This window comes from Hemiscyllium ocellatum, chromosome 23 (assembly GCF_020745735.1).
Source record: "Hemiscyllium ocellatum isolate sHemOce1 chromosome 23, sHemOce1.pat.X.cur, whole genome shotgun sequence".
Lineage (NCBI taxonomy): Eukaryota > Metazoa > Chordata > Chondrichthyes > Orectolobiformes > Hemiscylliidae > Hemiscyllium > Hemiscyllium ocellatum.
This window is the reverse complement of record NC_083423.1, coordinates 40,908,878-40,934,253: the sequence shown is the minus strand read 5'-3', so window position 1 is coordinate 40,934,253 and position 25,376 is coordinate 40,908,878. Positions and strand designations below refer to the sequence as shown.

General features: G+C 40.0%; 1 protein-coding gene across 6 annotated transcripts in view; it reads right to left on the bottom strand.

Moving 5' to 3' along the window:
• Positions 1-25,376, bottom strand: part of LOC132826759 (mucin-2-like) — a 150,260-nt gene that overhangs the window by 52,688 nt on the left and 72,196 nt on the right. For 3 of the 6 annotated variants that reach the window (XM_060842933.1, XM_060842936.1, XM_060842934.1), the window contains 11 exons: positions 22,717-22,776; positions 21,470-21,523; positions 18,008-18,067; positions 16,761-16,814; positions 14,398-14,757; positions 11,582-11,641; positions 10,335-10,388; positions 6,869-6,928; positions 5,622-5,675; positions 2,952-3,311; positions 53-112 (listed from right to left, as the gene is read on the bottom strand). In XM_060842933.1, coding sequence (XP_060698916.1) covers positions 53-112; positions 2,952-3,311; positions 5,622-5,675; positions 6,869-6,928; positions 10,335-10,388; positions 11,582-11,641; positions 14,398-14,757; positions 16,761-16,814; positions 18,008-18,067; positions 21,470-21,523; positions 22,717-22,776 — 1,236 coding nt within the window. The remainder of the gene's footprint in view (positions 1-52; positions 113-2,951; positions 3,312-5,621; positions 5,676-6,868; positions 6,929-10,334; positions 10,389-11,581; positions 11,642-14,397; positions 14,758-16,760; positions 16,815-18,007; positions 18,068-21,469; positions 21,524-22,716; positions 22,777-25,376) is intronic. The other 3 variants (XM_060842939.1, XM_060842938.1, XM_060842935.1) reach the window with 3 other exon arrangements.

Genomic DNA, 25,376 nt, shown 5'->3' with positions numbered 1-25,376 from the left:
AAACACTTATCGAGAACAGCTTGGTCCTCACTACATAACCATTGTCCCTTACCAGGTATGTAGCTGGTGGTAGATGTCCTTGTAGTCGGTCTCTCTGATGGTGTTGTTGTTTCTATGGATCAGAGAAAACATTTCAACCCGTTACACTGCACCCTGAGGCTCAACAGAATCAAATCTAAAACGTTTCTTTCCTGTTGCATGTAGCCACGTTAAACGATTGCAAAAGTGAAATAATTCTCATTGTTCTCAGTCTGCTCAACAAAATTATTTTTGTCGAGAGAGACCACACTATTTAATGACTTATAATACATTATCATTTCTATGATAAAAGTTACAGAGTTTATGTTTCAAGTCTGATGTGGCTGTTGTACAGATCTGTAGTTGGCAACAGCCTGTGGCTCATTCACACGTGAGAGAGATGCAAACCAAATTGATAAAGAGTGCTTCTGAAGGCAGTTGAGCACCAATCTCAGCACTTATACAATGGGAGCACCTTGTATGTACTCCTGTACAGAACCAGAGACAGAGAGTGAGCTGCATATCCTCATATTCAACATATCGAGATACTTGGCAATGCTGCTGTTCCTGTTCATCAGTTAATTTGAAGGGCTTATGCTCGAAACGTCGAATTCTCTATTCCTGAGATGCTGCCTGGCCTGCTGTGCTTTGACCAGCAAGACATTTGCAGCTGATTAGATTACTGGCCATGTTAATATAATCAGCAATCATTTTCATAATATTAGTGGTTCACAGATTGCCTTTAATGCAGGTTTCATGTGTGCAAGACTGGAAGAGGCAAGTGCAAAACAGTTTTTCTATAGTTTGCCGATTCTCTGCAGACTTGAGATCCTTCATCATGTTCTTTTTATATCAAGACAACACAACATGGAATAACACGAGTCCAAGAAGGACCTGCTGTTTCTCAGTCTCGTTCCACTCACTGGGAGGAATTCAATGTGCTCCCCTGTGGTGGGTTCGATGTTGGGGGGCAATATTTCATATTGGACTATGGTGAATGATGCCCCACTGCCTTCTTGCCTCAACCTCAATTAAGTCCACATCACAAAGGCTCTTGCCCGGTTGTCAATGGAGCTCCCTGAGGGTAATTAACATCCACTAACAGACTGTTATGCCCCCACCAGTGGTGGTCTCTCAGTGATAGGGATAACAGTTAGGATCAATTCCTGAAATGGCTGAACTATCTTACACTGAAAGATTGGAGCGACTGGGCTTGTATACCCTTGGGTTTAGAAGGCTGAGAGGGGATCTGATTGAGACGTATAAGATTATTAAAGGATTGGACACTCTGGAGGCCGGAAGTACGTTTCCACTGATGGGTGAGTCCCGAACCAGAGGACACAGTTTAAAAATAAGGGGAAGGCCAGTTAGAACAGTGTTGAGGAGAAACTTCTTCACTCAGAAAATGGTGGGTGTATGGAATGCTCTGCCCAGAAGGCTGTGGAGGCCAAGTCTCTGGATACTTTCAAGAAAGAGTTGGATACAGCTCTTAAGGATAGTGGAATCAATGGTTATGGGGATAAGGCAGGAACAGGATACTGATTGAGGATGATCAGCCATGATCATAGTGAGTGGTGGTGCTGGCTCGAAGGGCAGAATGGCCTACTCCTGCACCTTTTGTCTATTGATCTCCAGCATTACCATAAATTATAGCCAACGTTTGAAAGATGAAGGCAGTGATCTTCAGCTGCCAACATGAGGGGATGGGGGAATTGAGGGAAATTAAATTTCATGCCCACACTGACTACCAGATAACATTTCTAAAGATCCATGAAATTAGAAAACCTAACAAGCCCTGTCCCCAGACTCTGATTAGTGAATATTAGTCTGATACAATGTTTCACTGATGTGTCTGATGGAGTGCAATGGTTCAGCTTCATGAACATCTCTCAGCCCTTAGCATTTTCAATCTATAATCTCTGTGTTACCAAAGTGTGCCGAGTATGTTTGATAATTAACATTATGTAGCCTACGAAAGCAAAGAACTGTTTCTGAAGAAGAGGCAAAGAATTTAAAACATTGACTCGCACTCTCGCTCTCTCCACAACTGCTACCAGATCCGTTCTTATTTTCAATCGCCACGGTAGTGATTGGAATGAGGTTAGCCAGGTGGAATTCATAGAATCTGAGTTCCCTGATTGGACCAGATTAACAGCCCTATCAGAGAGCCCTGGCTGACAGATATAAACAGGAGTGACAGAACTTCTGTTCATTCAGAGCTGGCTTTGACGGAGCTGGATCAGTGGCAAGGACTCTCCATGTGTAAATAAAGGCTGATGGGATACTGGCCCGGGTGGAGTTATTTCATTCAATACCAGCAGCATTTTGCTTTTGACATAAAATGTTTTTTTGCTGGAAGGTAAGAGTTGAGGGACAATGAGGATTTGAAGGAAATAATCATCAGTCAGGTGCTTTACTGGAGAAATAAAAGTGGCTGCAAGTTAATAAATCCCCACAACCTGACATTCCACATCCCAGAGTGTAGAAAGCAGGAATGATCAGCAGTGTTTCACCTGAAGGCCCACTGAAGATGTCACCTAGTAGGGTGACGAAACATCTGTAAATGAACCTTCCAGCTCAGCGAGCGAACCTACATCCAGAACCTCAACCTGAGCTATAAATCTTCTCAAAACTCATTAATGTCACTTAGTCATTACTTCTTTCTCCGGGATAATAGGTACTAGAATTTGACTCTCTTGCGCACAGTAAAACTCTATGATTCTCTTATTTTCCAACAGATTACGTTTAATTGAACATTGTTTGCTGCATTGTAAACAAAAAAAATGTACTTGTCTTAATTTACTACAAAAGCTTCAAAAGACAGGAGCTGATAGCCCTCTTCACTTGTTCTCAAAACCCAAAGTCGAACTTAAGGGTTCTCACTATTTTTGCAGTAAAAATATCTTTTACTTGTCTATAACTGTCATATTTACCTGGAATGATGGTTGTAGAGGTGGTTTCTGGAAGACTTGTTGTTGTCGATTCTGTTGTTACCTGTGGCTCACAGCAAACTCGAATTTGATAGTCATAGCAAGACTTTCTTTCTCCCAAACCACTTTCATTGAATGTACAGACAAGTCCTGTATCTATGTCACAGGTCACATTGTCTATTGATTGACTCACTGGCCACTCGGGGAAATCAACAAATTGGCACTGAATTTTATTAATTGTATCAGACAAGGAAGGACACAGTTCATCGTGTCTTGAATCCAATAATTCCACGTCCTCTGGGTTGATATCAGAAGGTACATTGTCATTAATCCAAGAGGACCATTCACCATTACATTCCTCCTCTGTAAAATGAAAAAGGCAAGATTTAATTAATTTGCCCAGAATCAACTCAGTTAAGAAGTAACCTAAAAAAGAAAATTACAAGAGCATTTCTTTTCGTTGAGTATGATGCTATATCACCGTTTCACCAAATCATTTCACTATGGTTGAGCAATTGTTGTTTGCTCAATACAATATTTGTCTATCAGACTGATCTAGGATCAGATTACAAAGCTCATTACAAAGTAATCCATAAGTTTATGTCAATTTTTCACATACATTGCTTTTCCAATAAATGCTCTACAAAGATATACTGGACATAGAAACATAGCTTGTAGCAATATGATGATCAATTCACCATTGCTGGGTCAAACCCCTGAAAAGCTCTTGCTGTTACAGCCCTGTGAGTACCTACACCACATGGACTACAGCCATTTAAGAAGATAGTCCAGAGCACCTTCTTGAGGGCAATTAGGGATGGGCAATAAAAGCAGGCCTACCCAGCGACACCCACAACCAGTTAATGAGAAACAAAAAGACATTCAATTTCAAAAGATTGCACCTTCACTTATGTTTAGAATGAGAATCGAGGGAGGTAAATTTGGATACAAAGATGCAAAGAAAACATTTCAAACTATTACACGGCATCCTGAGGCTTAACAGAATCAAATCTTAACACTTGCATTCCCTTTGCATGAAACAATTGCAAAATTGAAATTATTCTCTCCTACATCATTAGATTAGATTACTTACAGTGTGGAAACAGGCCCTTCGGCCCAACAAGTCCACACCGACCCACCGAAGCGCAACCCACCCATACATTTACCCCTTACCTAACACTACGGGCAATTTAGAATGGCCAATTCGCCTGACCCGCACATCTTTGGATTGTGGGAGGAAACCGGAGCACCCAGAGGAAACCCACGCAGACACGGGGAGGACGTGCAAACTCCACACAGTCAGTCGCCTGAGTCGGGAATTGAACCCGGGTCCCTGGTGCTGTGAGGCAGCAATGCTAACCACTGTGCCACCGTGCCGCCCATTCTGCTTAGTAAAATTATTTCAGTCTAAAGAGAACACATTATTTAATAACTCATAACTCATTGTAATATTTCTATGATATCAGCATTGCTGAAATGATCTTATGGATTTGATGGAGTTGCTGTCAGTGTTATAAATATTGTAGATGCTGCAGAAACTCAGCAGGTCTGGCAGCATCTGGTGAGATAGAAACACAGTTAATATTTCATGACTGATATGACTGTTATTAAGATCTGTAGTTTGCACTAGCTTGTGGCATATGAGACAGACGCAAACCAAACTAAGAATGGTTCTGAAGATAGTCGAGCAACAATCTCAGCAATTATACAGTGGGACCACCTTGTGTGCAATCCTGCACAGGACCAGAGGACAGAGAGTGAGCAAACATGTAATGAACTTTTAGGAGGATTAGGACATGCTTATTGAATAGGCAAGAACATGGCTAACGGAATATAACGTTGAAACATGAAATTATCTAATTTGTGACGAGAAACAAACGTGCAGTATTTTACCTTCAAGAAGAGGGGTTGGAAAGTGCAGATCCTGATAGGAATGCAGTGTCCTTATTAATAAATCACTGAAGACTAACATGCAGGGACAGCCTGCTGTTATGGAATGTCAGGGTTAACCACAAGAGGATTTGAAACCAAACTGAAGTTAAATCTTGCTTCAGTTGTGTAGGAGCCTGGTTCGACTGCATCTGGAGCAACGTCTGCAGTCTCGATCTCCTCAGAAAAGATATTGTTGCGAAAGAGAGAGTGGAACAAAGGTTCAGGTCAGTGAGGAATAAATACAAAGGGTTTTACTGTCAGGCCTGCATGACAGAGTGAGACTGACTGCCCTCATGACCTTCTCTCATCTCTTGATATTGTGATAGATTACCAGTTTTGGTAATATGTGACAATTATTTATGACAACCAAGTAGATGTTATTTCATAGTACTATTATGATATGCTTTTCTCAAATGGTGATGCACAGATGGAGTTCCGTCATGAGGAACATTATGTGATAGCAACTAGTAAATTGATTATCACCAACTTCTGACTCATATTTCACTTCCAACAAAAAACCTACGTCAGGAGCATTACTTCAAGACAAATATTACCCCATAAGGTACAGCATAATGACCAAAGCTACAAGCAATATTTCAATATATCATTAGAAAAGAGTACGTGTGGGTAAAAATTAAAGCCAAGCTTTGTAACCTACACAATGACAGGCCACAGAGAGTTACTGAACAACATACGTGTTGAGACAATTCAAGGACAGAGTGGCAAATCATTGTTACTTACCGGGTATGTAGATGGTGGTTGATTCAGTTGCAGTCCGTACTGGGAGAGTAGTTTCTATTGAGAATATGAAAACATTTCAATCAGCTACAATGTACACTGAGTCTCTTGGAGTCAGGATAACATTAACTTTCATACAGCATGTATCGTTCTTAGTCTGCTCAGTAAAAGTAATTGAAACAGAGAACATGTAATTAGTAATGCTCCTTATACTCGTGCAAATGATGTCCTATATGAAACAATTGCTCTTATTATCATATAGGTGTAACCACATTAATAATGGAGTTCCTGTAAATATTAGTTGTAAATTAACAGTAAGATTGCTGAATGTGGTATTCATTCAGGTTGACCTAAACTTTTCCAGATAAGCAATGGATCTGAAACTACCACTGCACCAATCCCATCCATTCTACAGGAACCATACCTAAAAAACCATCCATTGCGATTGGACATTTACTGGGACCCTCACCCAGGACAAGGAAACCTTCAGATCAACTATGAGTTCAGTAGAGTGACAAAATTTGGAGGGATTAGGGATGGGAAAAATTTGAATACACTAGTCATGAAACTGCATAAGTGAACAAAACAATTTCAGCCGCAGACATGAAAAATCTACATCTCCTCACATAAATTCATTTATACCCACGTTCATGTGCACTCCATGTACTTACATTAAAGTTTAAAAACTTAATCTCATATCCTTATTCTAATTGTGTGGCAGTTTTGCAAGTTTGTACATTTATTTAACGAGTCCAAAACTGAGAGATGGTCAATAGTATCAAAGAAAATAATGTATATCTATACATGATGTAAATGATTACTGATTGTGCAAACTGTACATCAAATCATTGTGTAACTGTTGCAGAAAAATGTATTCCTTTATCAAACTCCTGAAATTCAGTGTCTGTTACAGTCCTGTGTCTGTACCTACAACTCATGGAGCTGTTCAGAAATATAGGTCAGCAGCGCCTTCCTGAGGGCAGTTTGGGATGAGTAAAAAATGCTGATCTAGCCAGCAACACCCACAACCAGTTAATGAGAAACAAAAAGAAATACAATGTCTAAAACATTGTCCAAATATTCCATCCAAATGCGTGGAGATACAAAGACGTTTAGAATGAAAAATAGAATATTTGCCTGTAAAAATGAAGGCATGCCTTATTGTCATCTTAATAAACGTTCACAGACTTAGAAAGTTAAACACTTATCGAGAACAGCTTGGTCCTCACTACATAACCATTGTCCCTTACCAGGTATGTAGCTGGTGGTAGATGTCCTTGTAGTCGGTCTCTCTGATGGTGTTGTTGTTTCTATGGATCAGAGAAAACATTTCAACCCGTTACACTGCACCCTGAGGCTCAACAGAATCAAATCTAAAACGTTTCTTTCCTGTTGCATGTAGCCACGTTAAACGATTGCAAAAGTGAAATAATTCTCATTGTTCTCAGTCTGCTCAACAAAATTATTTTTGTCGAGAGAGACCACACTTTTTAATGACTTATAATACATTATTATTTCTATGATAAAAGTTACAGAGTTTATGTTTCAAGTCTGATGTGGCTGTTGTACAGATCTGTAGTTGGCAACAGCCTGTGGCTCATTCACACGTGAGAGAGACGCAAACCGAATTGATAAAGAGTGCTTCTGAAGGCAGTTGAGCACCAATCTCAGCACTTATACAATGGGAGCACCTTGTATGTACTCCTGTACAGAACCAGAGACAGAGAGTGAGCTGCACATCCTCATATTCAACATATCCAGATACTTGGCAATGCTGCTGTTCCTGTTCATGAGATGACTAAAGCGATTAGATTACTGACCATGTCAATATAATCTGCAATCATTTTCATGATATTGGTAGTTCACAGATTGCCTTTAATGCAGGTTTCATGTGTGCAAGACTGGAAGAGGCAAGTGCAAAACAGTTTTTCTATAGTTTGCCGATTCTCTGCAGACTTGAGATTCTTTATCATGTTCTTTTTATATCAAGACAACACAACATGGAATAACAGGAGTCCAAGAAGGACCTGTTGTTTCTCAGTCTCGTTCCACTCACTGGGAGGAATTCAATGTGCTCCCCTGTGGTAGGTTTGATGTTGGGGGGCAATATTTCATTTTGGACTATGGTGAATGATGCCCCACTGCCTTATTGCCTCCACCCCAATTAAGTCCACATCACAAAGGCTCCTGCCCAGTTGTCAATGGAACTCCCTGAGGGTAATTAACATCCACTAACAGACTGTCATTCCCCACCAGTGGTGGTCTCTCAGTGATAGGGATAACAGGTAGGATCTCCAGCATTACCATAAATTATAGCCAACATTTGAAAGGTCAAGGCAGTGATCTTCAGCTGCCTACATGAGGGGATGGGGGAATTGAGGGAAATTAAATTTCATACCCACACTGACTGCCAGATAACATTTCTAAAGATCCATGAAATGAGAAAAGCTAACAAGCCCTGTCCCCACACTCTGATTAGTGAATATTAGTCTGATACAATGTTCCACTGATGTGTCTGATGGAGTGCAATGGTTCAGCTTCATGAACATCTCTCAGCCCTTAGCATTTTCAATCTATAATCTCTGTGTTACCAAAGTGTGCCAAGTATGTTTGATAATTAACATTATGTAGCCTACGAAAGCAAAGAACTGTTTCTGAAGAAGAGGCAAAGAATTTAAAACAGTGACTCGCACTCTCGCTCTCTCCACAACTGCTACCAGATCCGTTCTTATTTTCAATCGCCACGGTAGTGATTGGAATGAGGTTAGCCAGGTGGAATTCATAGAATCTGAGTTCCCTGATTGGACCAGATTAACAGCCCTATCAGAGAGCCCTGGCTGACAGATATAAACAGGAGTGACAGAACTTCTGTTCATTCAGAGCTGGCTCTGATGGAGCTGGATCAGTGGCAAGAACTCTCCATGTGTAAATAAAGGCTGACGGGATACTGGCCCGGGTGGAGTTATTTCATTCAATACCAGCAGCATTTTGCTTTTGTCATAAAATGTTTTTTTGCTGGAAGGTAAGAGTTGAGGGGCAATGAGGATTTGAAGGAAATAAGCATCAGTCAGATGCTTTCCTGGAGAAATAAAAGTGGCCCACAACCTGATGTTCCACATCCCAGAGTGTAGAAGGAGGTGTGATAGGGACATTCAATGCATTCAAGACTCATAGGCTTTTGAATGATTCCTGCAGATCTGACAGGAGCAAATGTCACCCCATTATTTTAGAAGCGAGAGAGAGTGACAAACAGAGACATACAGACCTGTGCACCTTACATCAGTAGTAGGGAAAGTTTTAGAATGTATTCTAAAGGTGGGCAGAAATAGAATCCTAGAGATAGATAATGATCCGATTGGGCATTCTAAAGGCGGGCGTAGATAGAGACCTGATTGATATTGATCTGATTGGGCATTCTCAGCATGGATTTGTGAATTGAGAATAGTATTTAACAAACTTAACGGTGTTTTTGAGCAAAGTTGATAAAGGAGAACCGATGGACTTAGCCTTCAAAACATTCACATACGCTATCAAAAGGTTTCCCTTAGTGAGGCTGGTTATCACTATTCAAGCATGTGGAGTCAAATAATCTACAGCCATTGATTAGTAATTAGCCTACAGAGAGAAAGCAGGGAGTAGGAATATATGGATCACCCTCACGTTGGTGGGCTCTGAGTAATGGGTTACTGCAAGGATCAGTAACTGGACCCCAGCTGTTCTTAATATGCAACAATGGTATGCAGGTGGGAACGAAATATAATATTGGAAAATTAGCAGGTACTGCAAAGCTAAGTGAGAATGTGTGTTATGGCAAACATGTAATGTAATGAACTTTTAGGAGGATTTGAATAGGCAAGCTTATTGAATAGGCAAGAACATGGCAAATGGAATATAACGTTGAAACGTGAAATTATCTAATTTGTGACGAGAAACAAACGTGCAGTATATTACTTTCAAGGAGAGAGATTGGAAATTGCAGATCCTGAAAGGAATGCAGTGTCCTTGTCAATACATCACTGAAGACTAACATGCAGGGGCAGCCTGCTGTTCTGAAAGGTCAGTGTTCATCACAAGAGGATTTGAACACAGCTGAAGTGAAATCTTGCTTCAGTTGTGTAGGACCTGGTTCAACTGCATCTGGAGCAGTGCCTGCAGTTTTGATCTCCTCAGAAAAGATATCATTGCCATGAAGAGAGTGGAACAAAGGTTCATGTCAGTGAGGAATAAATACAAAGGGTTTTACTGTCGGGCCTGCATGACAGAGTGAGACTAACTGCCCTCATGACCTTCTCTCATCTCTTGATATTGTGATAGATTACCAGTTTTGGTAATATGTGACAATTATTTACGAAAACCAAGCAGATGTTATTTCATAGTACTATTATGATATGCCTTTCTCAAATGGTGATGCACAGATGGAGTTCCATCATGAGGAACATTGTGTGATAGCAACTAGTAAATCGATTATCACCAGCTTCTGACTCCAACAAAAACCTACGATAGGAGCACTACTTCAAGACAAATATTATACAAAAAGTTACAGCATAATGACCAAAGCTACAAGCAATATTTCAGTATATCATTAGAAAAGAGTACGTGTGGGTACAAATTAAAGCCAAGCTTTGGAACCTACTCAATAACAGGCCACAGAGAGTTACTAAACAGCCTACGTGTTGAGACAGTTCAACAACAGAGTGGCAAATCACTGTTACTTACCGGGTATGTAGATGGTGGTTGATTCAGTTGTAGTCCGTACTGGGAGAGTAGTTTCTATTGAGAATATGAAAACATTTCAATCAGCTACAATGTACACTGAGTCTCTTGGAGTCAGGACAACATTAACTTTCATACAGCATGTATCGTTCTTAGTCTGCTCAGTAAAAGTAATTGAAACAGAGAACATGTAGTTATTAATGCTCCTTATACTCGTGCAAATGATGTCCTATATGTAACAATTGCTCTTATTATCATATAGGTGTAACCACATTAATAATGGAGTTCCTGTAAATATTAGTTGTAAATTAACAGTAAGATTGCTGAATGAGGTACTCATTCAGGTTGACCTAAACTTTTCCAGATAAGCAATGGATCTGAAACTACCACTGCACCAATCCCATCCATTCTACAGGAACCATACCTAAAAAGCCATCCATTGTGATTGGACATTTACTGGGACCCTCACCCAGGACAAGGAAACCTTCAGATCAACTATGAGTTCAGTAGAGTGACAAAATTTGGAGGGATTAGGGATGGGAAAAATTTGAATACACTAGTCATGAAACTGCATAAGTGAACAAAACAATTTCAGCCGCAGACATGAAAAATCTACATCTCCTCACATAAATTCATTTATACCCACGTTCATGTGCACTCCATGTACTTACATTAAAGTTTAAAAACTTAATCTCATATCCTTATTCTAATTGTGTGGCAGTTTTACAAGTTTGTACATTTATTGAACGAGTCCAAAACTGAGAGATGGTCAATAGTATCAAAGAAAATAATGTATATCTATACATGATGTAAATGATTACTGATTGTGCAAACTGTACATCAAATCATTGTGTAACTGTTGCAGAAAACTGTATTCCTTTATCAAACTCCTGAAATTCAGTGTCTGTTACAGTCCTGTGTCTGTACCTACAACTCATGGAGCTGTTCAGAAATATAGCTCAGCAGCGCCTTCCTGAGGGCAGTTTGGGATGGGTAAAAAATGCTGATCTAGCCAGCAACACCCACAACCAGTTAATGAGAAACAAAAAGAAATACAATGTCTAAAACATTGTCCAAATATTCCATCCAAATGCGTGGAGATACAAAGACGTTTAGAATGAAAAATAGAATATTTGCCTGTAAAAATGAAGGCATGCCTTATTATCATCTTAATAAACGTTCACAGACTTAGAAAGTTAAACACTTATCGAGAACAGCTTGGTCCTCACTACGTAACCATTGTCCCTTACCAGGTATGTAGCTGGTGGTAGATGTCCTTGTAGTCGGTCTCTCTGATGGTGTTGTTGTTTCTATGGATCAGAGAAAACATTTCAACCCGTTACACTGCACCCTGAGGCTCAACAGAATCAAATCTAAAACGTTTCTTTCCTGTTGCATGTAGCCACGTTAAACGATTGCAAAAGTGAAATAATTCTCATTGATCTCAGTCTGCTCAACAAAATTATTTTTGTCGAGAGAGACCACACTATTTAATGACTTACAATACATTATCATTTCTATGATAAAAGTTACAGAGTTTATGTTTCAAGTCTGATGTGGCTGTTGTACAGATCTGTAGTTGGCAACAGCCTGTGGCTCATTCACACGTGAGAGAGACGCAAACCGAATTGATAAAGAGTGCTTCTGAAGGCAGTTGAGCACCAATCTCAGCATTTATACAATGGGAGCACCTTGTATGTACTCCTGTACAGAACCAGAGACAGAGAGTGAGCTGCATATCCTCATATTCAACATACCGAGATACTTGGCAATGCTGCTGTTCCTGTTCATGAGTTAATTAAAGTGATTAGATTACTGGCCATGTTAATATAATCAGCAATCATTTTCATAATATTAGTGGTTCACAGATTGCCTTTAATGCAGGTTTCATGTGTGCAAGACTGGAAGAGGCAAGTGCAAAACAGTTTTTCGAGAGTTTGCCGATTCTCTGCAGACTTGAGATCCTTCATCATGTTCTTTTTATATCAAGACAACACAACATGGAATAACACGAGTCCAAGAAGGACCTGCTGTTTCTCAGTCTCGTTCCACTCACTGGGAGGAATTCAATGTGCTCCCCTGTCGTGGGTTCGATGTTAGGGGGCAATATTTCATATTGGACTATGGTGAATGATGCCCCACTGCCATCTTGCCTCAACCTCAATTAAGTCCACATCACAAAGGCTCTTGCCCGGTTGTCAATGGAGCTCCCTGAGGGTAATTAACATCCACTAACAGACTGTTATGCCCCCACCAGTGGTGGTCTCTCAGTGATAGGGATAACAGTTAGGATCAATTCCTGAAATGGCTGAACTATCTTACACTGAAAGATTGGAGCGACTGGGCTTGTATACCCTTGGGTTTAGAAGGCTGAGAGGGGATCTGATTGAGACGTATAAGATTATTAAAGGATTGGACACTCTGGAGGCCGGAAGTATGTTTCCACTGATGGGTGAGTCCCGAACCAGAGGACACAGTTTAAAAATAAGGGGAAGGCCAGTTAGAACAGTGTTGAGGAGAAACTTCTTCACTCAGAAAATGGTGGGTGTATGGAATGCTCTGCCCAGAAGGCTGTGGAGGCCAAGTCTCTGGATACTTTCAAGAAAGAGTTGGATACAGCTCTTAAGGATAGTGGAATCAAGGGTTATGGGGATAAGGCAGGAACAGGATACTGATTGAGGATGATCAGCCATGATCATAAAGAGTGGTGGTGCTGGCTCGAAGGGCAGAATGGCCTACTCCTGCACCTTTTGTCTATTGATCTCCAGCATTACCATAAATTATAGCCAACGTTTGAAAGATGAAGGCAGTGATCTTCAGCTGCCAACATGAGGGGATGGGGGAATTGAGGGAAATTAAATTTCATGCCCACACTGACTACCAGATAACATTTCTAAAGATCCATGAAATTAGAAAACCTAACAAGCCCTGTCCCCACACTCTGATTAGTGAATATTAGTCTGATACAATGTTTCACTGATGTGTCTGATGGAGTGCAATGGTTCAGCTTCATGAACATCTCTCAGCCCTTAGCATTTTCAATCTATAATCTCTGTGTTACCAAAGTGTGCCGAGTATGTTTGATAACTAACATTATGTAGCCTACGAAAGCAAAGAACTGTTTCTGAAGAAGAGGCAAAGAATTTAAAACATTGACTCGCACTCTCGCTCTCTCCACAACTGCTACCAGATCCGTTCTTATCTTCAATCGCCACGGTAGTGATTGGAATGAGGTTAGCCAGGTGGAATTCATAGAATCTGAGTTCCCTGATTGGACCAGATTAACAGCCCTATCAGAGAGCCCTGGCTGACAGATATAAACAGGAGTGACAGAACTTCTGTTCATTCAGAGCTGGCTTTGACGCAGCTGGATCAGTGGCAAGGACTCTCCATGTGTAAATAAAGGCTGATGGGATACTGGCCCAGGTGGAGTTATTTCATTCAATACCAGCAGCATTTTGCTTTTGTCATAAAATGTTTTTTTGCTGGAAGGTAAGAGTTGAGGGGCAATGAGGATTTGAAGGAAATAATCATCAGTCAGGTGCTTTACTGGAGATGTAAAAGTGGCTGCAAGTTAATAAATCCCCACAACCTGACATTCCACATCCCAGAGTGTAGAAAGCAGGAATGATCAGCAGTGTTTCACCTGAAGGCCCACTGAAGATGTCACCTAGTAGGGTGACGAAACATCTGTAAATGAACCTTCCAGCTCAGCGAGCAAACCTACATCCAGAACCTCAACCTGAGCTATAAATCTTCTCAAAACTCATTAATGTCACTTAGTCATTACTTCTTTCTCCGGGATAATAGATACTAGAATTTGACTCTCTTGCGCACAGTAAAACTCTATGATTCTCTTATTTTCCAACAGATTACGTTTAATTGAACATTGTTTGCTGCATTGTAAACAAAAAAAATGTACTTGTTTTAATTTACTACAAAAGCTTCAAAAGACAGGAGCTGATAGCCCTCTTCACTTGTTCTCAAAACCCAAAGTCGAACTTAAGGGTTCTCACTATTTTTGCAGTAAAAATATCTTTTACTTGTCTATAACTGTCATATTTACCTGGAATGATGGTTGTAGAGGTGGTTTCTGGAAGACTTGTTGTTGTCGATTCTGTTGTTACCTGTGGCTCACAGCAAACTCGAATTTGATAGTCATAGCAAGACTTTCTTTCTCCCAAACCACTTTCATTGAATGTACAGACAAGTCCTGTGTCTATGTCACAGGTCACATTGTCTATTGATTGACTCACTGGCCACTCGGGGAAATCAACAAATTGGCACTGAATTTTATTAATTGTATCAGACAAGGAAGGACACAGTTCATCGTGTGTTAAATCCAATAATTCCACGTCCTCTGGGTTGATATCAGAAGGTATATTGTCATTAATCCAAGAGGACCATTCACCATTACATTCCTCCTCTGTAAAATGAAAAAGGCAAGATTTAATTAATTTGCCCAGAATCAACTCAGTTAAGAAGTAACCTAAAAAAGAAAATTACAAGAGCATTTCTTTTCGTTGAGTATGATGCTATATCACAGTTTCACCAAATCATTTCACTATGGTTGAGCAATTGTTGTTTGCTCAATACAATATTTGTCTATCAGACTGATCTAGGATCAGATTACAAAGCTCATTACAAAGTAATCCATAAGTTTATGTCAATTTTTCACATACATTGCTTTTCCAATAAATGCTCTACAAAGATATACTGGACATAGAAACATAGCTTGTAGCAATATGATGATCAATTCACCATTGCTGGGTCAAACTCCTGAAAAGCTCTTGCTGTTACAGCCCTGTGAGTACCTACACCACATGGACTACAGCCATTTAAGAAGATAGTCCAGAGCACCTTCTTGAGGGCAATTAGGGATGGGCAATAAAAGCAGGCCTACCCAGTGACACCCACAACCAGTTAATGAGAAACAAAAAGACATTCAATTTCAAAAGATTGCACCTTCACTTATGTTTAGAATGAGAATCGAGGGAGGTAAATTTGGATACAAAGGTGCAAAGAAAACATTTCAAACTATTACACGGCATCCTGAGGCTTAACAGAATCAAATCTTAACACTTGCATTCCCTTTGCATGAAACAATTGCAAAATTGAAATTATTCTCTCCTACATCATTCTGCTTAGTAAAATTATTTCAGTCTAAAGAGAACACATTATTTAATAACTCATAACTCATTGTAATATTTCTATGATATCAGCATTGCTGAAATGATCATATGGATTTGATGGAGTTGCTGTCAGTGTTATAAATATTGTAGATGCTGCAGAAACTCAGCAGGTCTGGCAGCATCTGGTGAGATAGAAACACAGTTAATATTTCATGACTGATATGACTGTTATTAAGATCTGTAGTTTGCACTAGCTTGTGGCATATGAGACAGACGCAAACCAAACTAAGAATGGTTCTGAAGATAGTCGAGCAACAATCTCAGCAATTATACAGTGGGACCACCTTGTGTGCAATCCTGCACAGGACCAGAGGACAGAGAGTGAGCAAACATGTAATGAACTTTTAGGAGGATTAGGACATGCTTATTGAATAGGCAAGAACATGGCTAACGGAATATAACGTTGAAACATGAAATTATCTAATTTGTGACGAGAAACAAACGTGCAGTATTTTACCTTCAAGAAGAGGGGTTGGAAAGTGCAGATCCTGATAGGAATGCAGTGTCCTTATTAATAAATCACTGAAGACTAACATGCAGGGACAGCCTGCTGTTATGGAATGTCAGGGTTAACCACAAGAGGATTTGAAACCAAACTGAAGTTAAATCTTGCTTCAGTTGTGTAGGAGCCTGGTTCGACTGCATCTGGAGCAACGTCTGCAGTCTCGATCTCCTCAGAAAAGATATTGTTGCGAAAGAGAGAGTGGAACAAAGGTTCAGGTCAGTGAGGAATAAATACAAAGGGTTTTACTGTCAGGCCTGCATGACAGAGTGAGACTGACTGCCCTCATGACCTTCTCTCATCTCTTGATATTGTGATAGATTACCAGTTTTGGTAATATGTGACAATTATTTATGACAACCAAGTAGATGTTATTTCATAGTACTATTATGATATGCTTTTCTCAAATGGTGATGCACAGATGGAGTTCCGTCATGAGGAACATTATGTGATAGCAACTAGTAAATTGATTATCACCAACTTCTGACTCATATTTCACTTCCAACAAAAAACCTACGTCAGGAGCATTACTTCAAGACAAATATTACCCCATAAGGTACAGCATAATGACCAAAGCTACAAGCAATATTTCAATATATCATTAGAAAAGAGTACGTGTGGGTAAAAATTAAAGCCAAGCTTTGTAACCTACACAATGACAGGCCACAGAGAGTTACTGAACAACATACGTGTTGAGACAATTCAAGGACAGAGTGGCAAATCATTGTTACTTACCGGGTATGTAGATGGTGGTTGATTCAGTTGTAGTCCGTACTGGGAGAGTAGTTTCTATTGAGAATATGAAAACATTTCAATCAGCTACAATGTACACTGAGTCTCTTGGAGTCAGGATAACATTAACTTTCATACAGCATGTATCGTTCTTAGTCTGCTCAGTAAAAGTAATTGAAACAGAGAACATGTAATTAGTAATGCTCCTTATACTCGTGCAAATGATGTCCTATATGAAACAATTGCTCTTATTATCATATAGGTGTAACCACATTAATAATGGAGTTCCTGTAAATATTAGTTGTAAATTAACAGTAAGATTGCTGAATGTGGTATTCATTCAGGTTGACCTAAACTTTTCCAGATAAGCAATGGATCTGAAACTACCACTGCACCAATCCCATCCATTCTACAGGAACCATACCTAAAAAGCCATCCATTGCGATTGGACATTTACTGGGACCCTCACCCAGGACAAGGAAACCTTCAGATCAACTATGAGTTCAGTAGAGTGACAAAATTTGGAGGGATTAGGGATGGGAAAAATTTGAATACACTAGTCATGAAACTGCATAAGTGAACAAAACAATTTCAGCCGCAGACATGAAAAATCTACATCTCCTCACATAAATTCATTTATACCCACGTTCATGTGCACTCCATGTACTTACATTAAAGTTTAAAAATGTAATCTCATATCCTTATTCTAATTGTGTGGCAGTTTTGCAAGTTTGTACATTTATTTAACGAGTCCAAAACTGAGAGATGGTCAATAGTATCAAAGAAAATAATGTATATCTATACATGATGTAAATGATTACTGATTGTGCAAACTGTACATCAAATCATTGTGTAACTGTTGCAGAAAAATGTATTCCTTTATCAAACTCCTGAAATTCAGTGTCTGTTACAGTCCTGTGTCTGTACCTACAACTCATGGAGCTGTTCAGAAATATAGGTCAGCAGCGCCTTCCTGAGGGCAGTTTGGGATGAGTAAAAAATGCTGATCTAGCCAGCAACACCCACAACCAGTTAATGAGAAACAAAAAGAAATACAATGTCTAAAACATTGTCCAAATATTCCATCCAAATGCGTGGAGATACAAAGACGTTTAGAATGAAAAATAGAATATTTGCCTGTAAAAATGAAGGCATGCCTTATTGTCATCTTAATAAACGTTCACAGACTTAGAAAGTTAAACACTTATCGAGAACAGCTTGGTCCTCACTACATAACCATTGTCCCTTACCAGGTATGTAGCTGGTGGTAGATGTCCTTGTAGTCGGTCTCTCTGATGGTGTTGTTGTTTCTATGGATCAGAGAAAACATTTCAACCCGTTACACTGCACCCTGAGGCTCAACAGAATCAAATCTAAAACGTTTCTTTCCTGTTGCCAGTAGCCACGTTAAACGATTGCAAAAGTGAAATAATTCTCATTGTTCTCAGTCTGCTCAACAAAATTATTTTTGTCGAGAGAGACCACACTTTTTAATGACTTATAATACATTATTATTTCTATGATAAAAGTTACAGAGTTTATGTTTCAAGTCTGATGTGGCTGTTGTACAGATCTGTAGTTGGCAACAGCCTGTGGCTCATTCACACGTGAGGGAGATGCAAACCGAATTGATAAAGAGTGCTTCTGAAGGCAGTTGAGCACCAATCTCAGCACTTATACAATGGGAGCACCTTGTATGTACTCCTGTACAGAACCAGAGACAGAGAGTGAGCTGCACATCCTCATATTCAACATATCCAGATACTTGGCAATGCTGCTGTTCCTGTTCATGAGTTGACTAAAGCGATTAGATTACTGGCCATGTCAATATAATCTGCAATCATTTTCATGATATTGGTAGTTCACAGATTGCCTTTAATGCAGGTTTCATGTGTGCAAGACTGGAAGAGGCAAGTGCAAAACAGTTTTTCTATAGTTTGCCGATTCTCTGCAGACTTGAGATTCTTTATCATGTTCTTTTTATATCAAGACAACACAACATGGAATAACAGGAGTCCAAGAAGGACCTGTAGTTTCTCAGTCTCGTTCCACTCACTGGGAGGAATTCAATGTGCTCCCCTGTGGTAGGTTTGATGTTGGGGGGCAATATTTCATTTTGGACTATGGTGAATGATGCCGCACTGCCTTATTGCCTCCACCCCAATTAAGTCCACATCACAAAGGCTCCTGCCCAGTTGTCAATGGAACTCCCTGAGGGTAATTAACATCCACTAACAGACTGTCATTCCCCACCAGTGGTGGTCTCTCAGTGATAGGGATAACAGTTAGGATCTCCAGCATTACCATAAATTATAGCCAACATTTGAAAGATCAAGGCAGTGATCTTCAGCTGCCTACATGAGGGGGTGGGGGAATTGAGGGAAATTAAATTTCATACCCACACTGACTGCCAGATAACATTTCTAAAGATCCATGAAATGAGAAAAGCTAACAAGCCCTGTCCCCACACTCTGATTAGTGAATATTAGTCTGATACAATGTTCCACTGATGTGTCTGATGGAGTGCAATGGTTCAGCTTCATGAACATCTCTCAGCCCTTAGCATTTTCAATCTATAATCTCTGTGTTACCAAAGTGTGCCAAGTATGTTTGATAATTAACATTATGTAGCCTATGAAAGCAAAGAACTGTTTCTGAAGAAGAGGCAAAGAATTTAAAACAGTGACTCGCACTATCGCTCTCTCCACAACTGCTACCAGATCCGTTCTTATCTTCAATCGCCACGGTAGTGATTGGAATGAGGTTAGCCAGGTGGAATTCATAGAATCTGAGTTCTCTGATTGGACCAGATTAACAGCCCTATCAGAGAGCCCTGGCTGACAGATATAAACAGGAGTGACAGAACTTCTGTTCATTCAGAGCTGGCTCTGACGGAGCTGGATCAGTGGCAAGGACTCTCCATGTGTAAATAAAGGCTGATGGGATACTGGCCCGGGTGGAGTTATTTCATTCAATACCAGCAGCATTTTGCTTTTGTCATAAAATGTTTTTTTGCTGGAAGGTAAGAGTTGAGGGGCAATGAGGATTTGAAGGAAATAAGCATCAGTCAGATGCTTTCCTGGAGAAATAAAAGTGGCCCACAACCTGATGTTCCACATCCCAGAGTGTAGAAGGAGGTGTGATAGGGACATTCAATGCATTCAAGACTCATAGGCTTTTGAATGATTCCTGCAGATCTGACAGGAGCAAATGTCACCCCATTATTTTAGAAGCGAGAGAGAGTGACAAACAGAGACATACAGACCTGTGCACCTTACATCAGTAGTAGGGAAAGTTTTAGAATGTATTCTAAAGGTGGGCAGAAATAGAATCCTAGAGATAGATAATGATCCGATTGGGCATTCTAAAGGCGGGCGTAGATAGAGACCTGATTGATATTGATCTGATTGGGCATTCTCAGCATGGATTTGTGAATTGAGAATAGTATTTAACAAACTTAACGGTGTTTTTGAGCAAAGTTGATAAAGGAGAACCGATGGACTTAGCCTTCAAAACATTCACATACGCTATCAAAAGGTTTCCCTTAGTGAGGCTGGTTATCACTATTCAAGCATGTGGAGTCAAATAATCTACAGCCATTGATTAGTAATTAGCCTACAGAGAGAAAGCAGGGAGTAGGAATATATGGATCACCCTCACGTTGGTGGGCTCTGAGTAATGGGTTACTGCAAGGATCAGTAACTGGACCCCAGCTGTTCTTAATATGCAACAATGGTATGCAGGTGGGAACGAAATATAATATTGGAAAATTAGCAGGTACTGCAAAGCTAAGTGAGAATGTGTGTTATGGCAAACATGTAATGTAATGAACTTTTAGGAGGATTTGAACAAGCTTATTGAATAGGCAAGAACATGGCAAATGGAATATAACGTTGAAACGTGAAATTATCTAATTTGTGACGAGAAACAATCGTGCAGTATATTACTTTCAAGGAGAGAGATTGGAAATTGCACTTCCTGAAAGGAATGCAGTGTCCTTGTCAATACATCACTGAAGACTAACATGCAGGGGCAGCCTGCTGTTCTGAAAGGTCAGTGTTCATCACAAGAGGATTTGAACACAGCTGAAGTGAAATCTTGCTTCAGTTGTGTAGCACCTGGTTCAACTGCATCTGGAGCAGTGTCTGCAGTTTTGATCTCTTCAGAAAAGATATTATTGCCATGAAGAGAGTGGAACAAAGGTTCATGTCAGTGAGGAATAAATACAAAGGGTTTTACTGTCGGGCCTGCATGACAGAGTGAGACTAACTGCCCTCATGACCTTCTCTCATCTCTTGATATTGTGATAGATTACCAGTTTTGGTAATATGTGACAATTATTTACGAAAACCAAGCAGATGTTATTTCATAGTACTATTATGATATGCCTTTCTCAAATGGTGATGCACAGATGGAGTTCCATCATGAGGAACATTGTGTGATAGCAACTAGTAAATCGATTATCACCAGCTTCTGACTCCAACAAAAACCTACGATAGGAGCACTACTTCAAGACAAATATTATACAAAAAGTTACAGCATAATGACCAAAGCTACAAGCAATATTTCAGTATATCATTAGAAAAGAGTACGTGTGGGTACAAATTAAAGCCAAGCTTTGGAACCTACTCAATAACAGGCCACAGAGAGTTACTAAACAGCCTACGTGTTGAGACAGTTCAACAACAGAGTGGCAAATCACTGTTACTTACCGGGTATGTAGATGGTGGTTGATTCAGTTGTAGTCCGTACTGGGAGAGTAGTTTCTATTGAGAATATGAAAACATTTCAATCAGCTACAATGTACACTGAGTCTCTTGGAGTCAGGATAACATTAACTTTCATACAGCATGTATCGTTCTTAGTCTGCTCAGTAAAAGTAATTGAAACAGAGAACATGTAGTTATTAATGCTCCTTATACTCGTGCAAATGATGTCCTATATGTAACAATTGCTCTTATTATCATATAGGTGTAACCACATTAATAATGGAGTTCCTGTAAATATTAGTTGTAAATTAACAGTAAGATTGCTGAATGAGGTACTCATTCAGGTTGACCTAAACTTTTCCAGATAAGCAATGGATCTGAAACTACCACTGCACCAATCCCATCCATTCTACAGGAACCATACCTAAAAAGCCATCCATTGTGATTGGACATTTACTGGGACCCTCACCCAGGACAAGGAAACCTTCAGATCAACTATGAGTTCAGTAGAGTGACAAAATTTGGAGGGATTAGGGATGGGAAAAATTTGAATACACTAGTCATGAGACTGCATAAGTGAACAAAACAATTTCAGCCGCAGACATGAAAAATCTATATCTCCTCACATAAATTCATTTATACCCACGTTCATGTGCACTCCATGTACTTACATTAAAGTTTAAAAACTTAATCTCATATCCTTATTCTAATTGTGTGGCAGTTTTACAAGTTTGTACATTTATTTAACGAGTCCAAAACTGAGAGATGGTCAATAGTATCAAAGAAAATAATGTATATCTATACATGATGTAAATGATTACTGATTGTGCAAACTGTACATCAAATCATTGTGTAACTGTTGCAGAAAACTGTATTCCTTTATCAAACTCCTGAAATTCAGTGTCTGTTACAGTCCTGTGTCTGTACCTACAACTCATGGAGCTGTTCAGAAATATAGCTCAGCAGCGCCTTCCTGAGGGCAGTTTGGGATGGGTAAAAAATGCTGATCTAGCCAGCAACACCCACAACCAGTTAATGAGAAACAAAAAGAAATACAATGTCTAAAACATTGTCCAAATATTCCATCCAAATGCGTGGGGATACAAAGACGTTTAGAATGAAAAATAGAATATTTGCCTGTAAAAATGAAGGCATGCCTTATTATCATCTTAATAAACGTTCACAGACTTAGAAAGTTAAACACTTATCGAGAACAGCTTGGTCCTCACTACGTAACCATTGTCCCTTACCAGGTATGTAGCTGGTGGTAGATGTCCTTGTAGTCGGTCTCTCTGATGGTGTTGTTGTTTCTATGGATCAGAGAAAACATTTCAACCCGTTACACTGCACCCTGAGGCTCAACAGAATCAAATCTAAAACGTTTCTTTCCTGTTGCATGTAGCCACGTTAAACGATTGCAAAAGTGAAATAATTCTCATTGATCTCAGTCTGCTCAACAAAATTATTTTTGTCGAGAGAGACCACACTATTTAATGACTTACAATACATTATCATTTCTATGATAAAAGTTACAGAGTTTATGTTTCAAGTCTGATGTGGCTGTTGTACAGATCTGTAGTTGGCAACAGCCTGTGGCTCATTCACACGTGAGGGAGATGCAAACCGAATTGATAAAGAGTGCTTCTGAAGGCAGTTGAGCACCAATCTCAGCACTTATACAATGGGAGCACCTTGTATGTACTCCTGTACAGAACCAGAGACAGAGAGTGAGCTGCATATCCTCATATTCAACATATCGAGATACTTGGCAATGCTGCTGTTCCTGTTCATGAGTTAATTAAAGTGATTAGATTACTGGCCATGTTAATATAATCAGCAATCATTTTCATAATATTAGTGGTTCACAGATTGCCTTTAATGCAGGTTTCATGTGTGCAAGACTGGAAGAGGCAAGTGCAAAACAGTTTTTCTATAGTTTGCCGATTCTCTGCAGACTTGAGATCCTTCATCATGTTCTTTTTATATCAAGACAACACAACATGGAATAACACGAGTCCAAGAAGGACCTGCTGTTTCTCAGTCTCGTTCCACTCACTGGGAGGAATTCAATGTGCTCCCCTGTCGTGGGTTCGATGTTGGGGGGCAATATTTCATATTGGACTATGGTGAATGATGCCCCACTGCCATCTTGCCTCAACCTCAATTAAGTCCACATCACAAAGGCTCTTGCCCGGTTGTCAATGGAGCTCCCTGAGGGTAATTAACATCCACTAACAGACTGTTATGCCCCCACCAGTGGTGGTCTCTCAGTGATAGGGATAACAGTTAGGATCAATTCCTGAAATGGCTGAACTATCTTACACTGAAAGATTGGAGCGACTGGGCTTGTATACCCTTGGGTTTAGAAGGCTGAGAGGGGATCTGATTGAGACGTATAAGATTATTAAAGGATTGGACACTCTGGAGGCCGGAAGTATGTTTCCACTGATGGGTGAGTCCCGAACCAGAGGACACAGTTTAAAAATAAGGGGAAGGCCAGTTAGAACAGTGTTGAGGAGAAACTTCTTCACTCAGAAAATGGTGGGTGTATGGAATGCTCTGCCCAGAAGGCTGTGGAGGCCAAGTCTCTGGATACTTTCAAGAAAGAGTTGGATACAGCTCTTAAGGATAGTGGAATCAAGGGTTATGGGGATAAGGCAGGAACAGGATACTGATTGAAGATGATCAGCCATGATCATAGAGAGTGGTGGTGCTGGCTCGAAGGGCAAAATGGCCTACTCCTGCACCTTTTGTCTATTGATCTCCAGCATTACCATAAATTATAGCCAACGTTTGAAAGATGAAGGCAGTGATCTTCAGCTGCCAACATGAGGGGATGGGGGAATTGAGGGAAATTAAATTTCATGCCCACACTGACTACCAGATAACATTTCTAAAGATCCATGAAATTAGAAAACCTAACAAGCCCTGTCCCCACACTCTGATTAGTGAATATTAGTCTGATACAATGTTTCACTGATGTGTCTGATGGAGTGCAATGGTTCAGCTTCATGAACATCTCTCAGCCCTTAGCATTTTCAATCTATAATCTCTGTGTTACCAAAGTGTGCCGAGTATGTTTGATAATTAACATTATGTAGCCTACGAAAGCAAAGAACTGTTTCTGAAGAAGAGGCAAAGAATTTAAAACATTGACTCGCACTCTCGCTCTCTCCACAACTGCTACCAGATCCGTTCTTATCTTCAATCGCCACGGTAGTGATTGGAATGAGGTTAGCCAGGTGGAATTCATAGAATCTGAGTTCCCTGATTGGACCAGATTAACAGCCCTATCAGAGAGCCCTGGCTGACAGATATAAACAGGAGTGACAGAACTTCTGTTCATTCAGAGCTGGCTCTGACGGAGCTGGATCAGTGGCAAGGACTCTCCATGTGTAAATAAAGGCTGATGGGATACTGGCCCGGGTGGAGTTATTTCATTCAATACCAGCAGCATTTTGCTTTTGTCATAAAATGTTTTTTTGCTGGAAGGTAAGAGTTGAGGGACAATGAGGATTTGAAGGAAATAATCATCAGTCAGGTGCTTTACTGGAGAAGTAAAAGTGGCTGCAAGTTAATAAATCCCCACAACCTGACATTCCACATCCCAGAGTGTAGAAAGCAGGAATGATCAGCAGTGTTTCACCTGAAGGCCCACTGAAGATGTCACCTAGTAGGGTGACGAAACATCTGTAAATGAACCTTCCAGCTCAGCGAGCAAACCTACATCCAGAACCTCAACCTGAGCTATAAATCTTCTCAAAACTCATTAATGTCACTTAGTCATTACTTCTTTCTCCGGGATAATAGATACTAGAATTTGACTCTCTTGCGCACAGTAAAACTCTATGATTCTCTTATTTTCCAACAGATTACGTTTAATTGAACATTGTTTGCTGCATTGTAAACA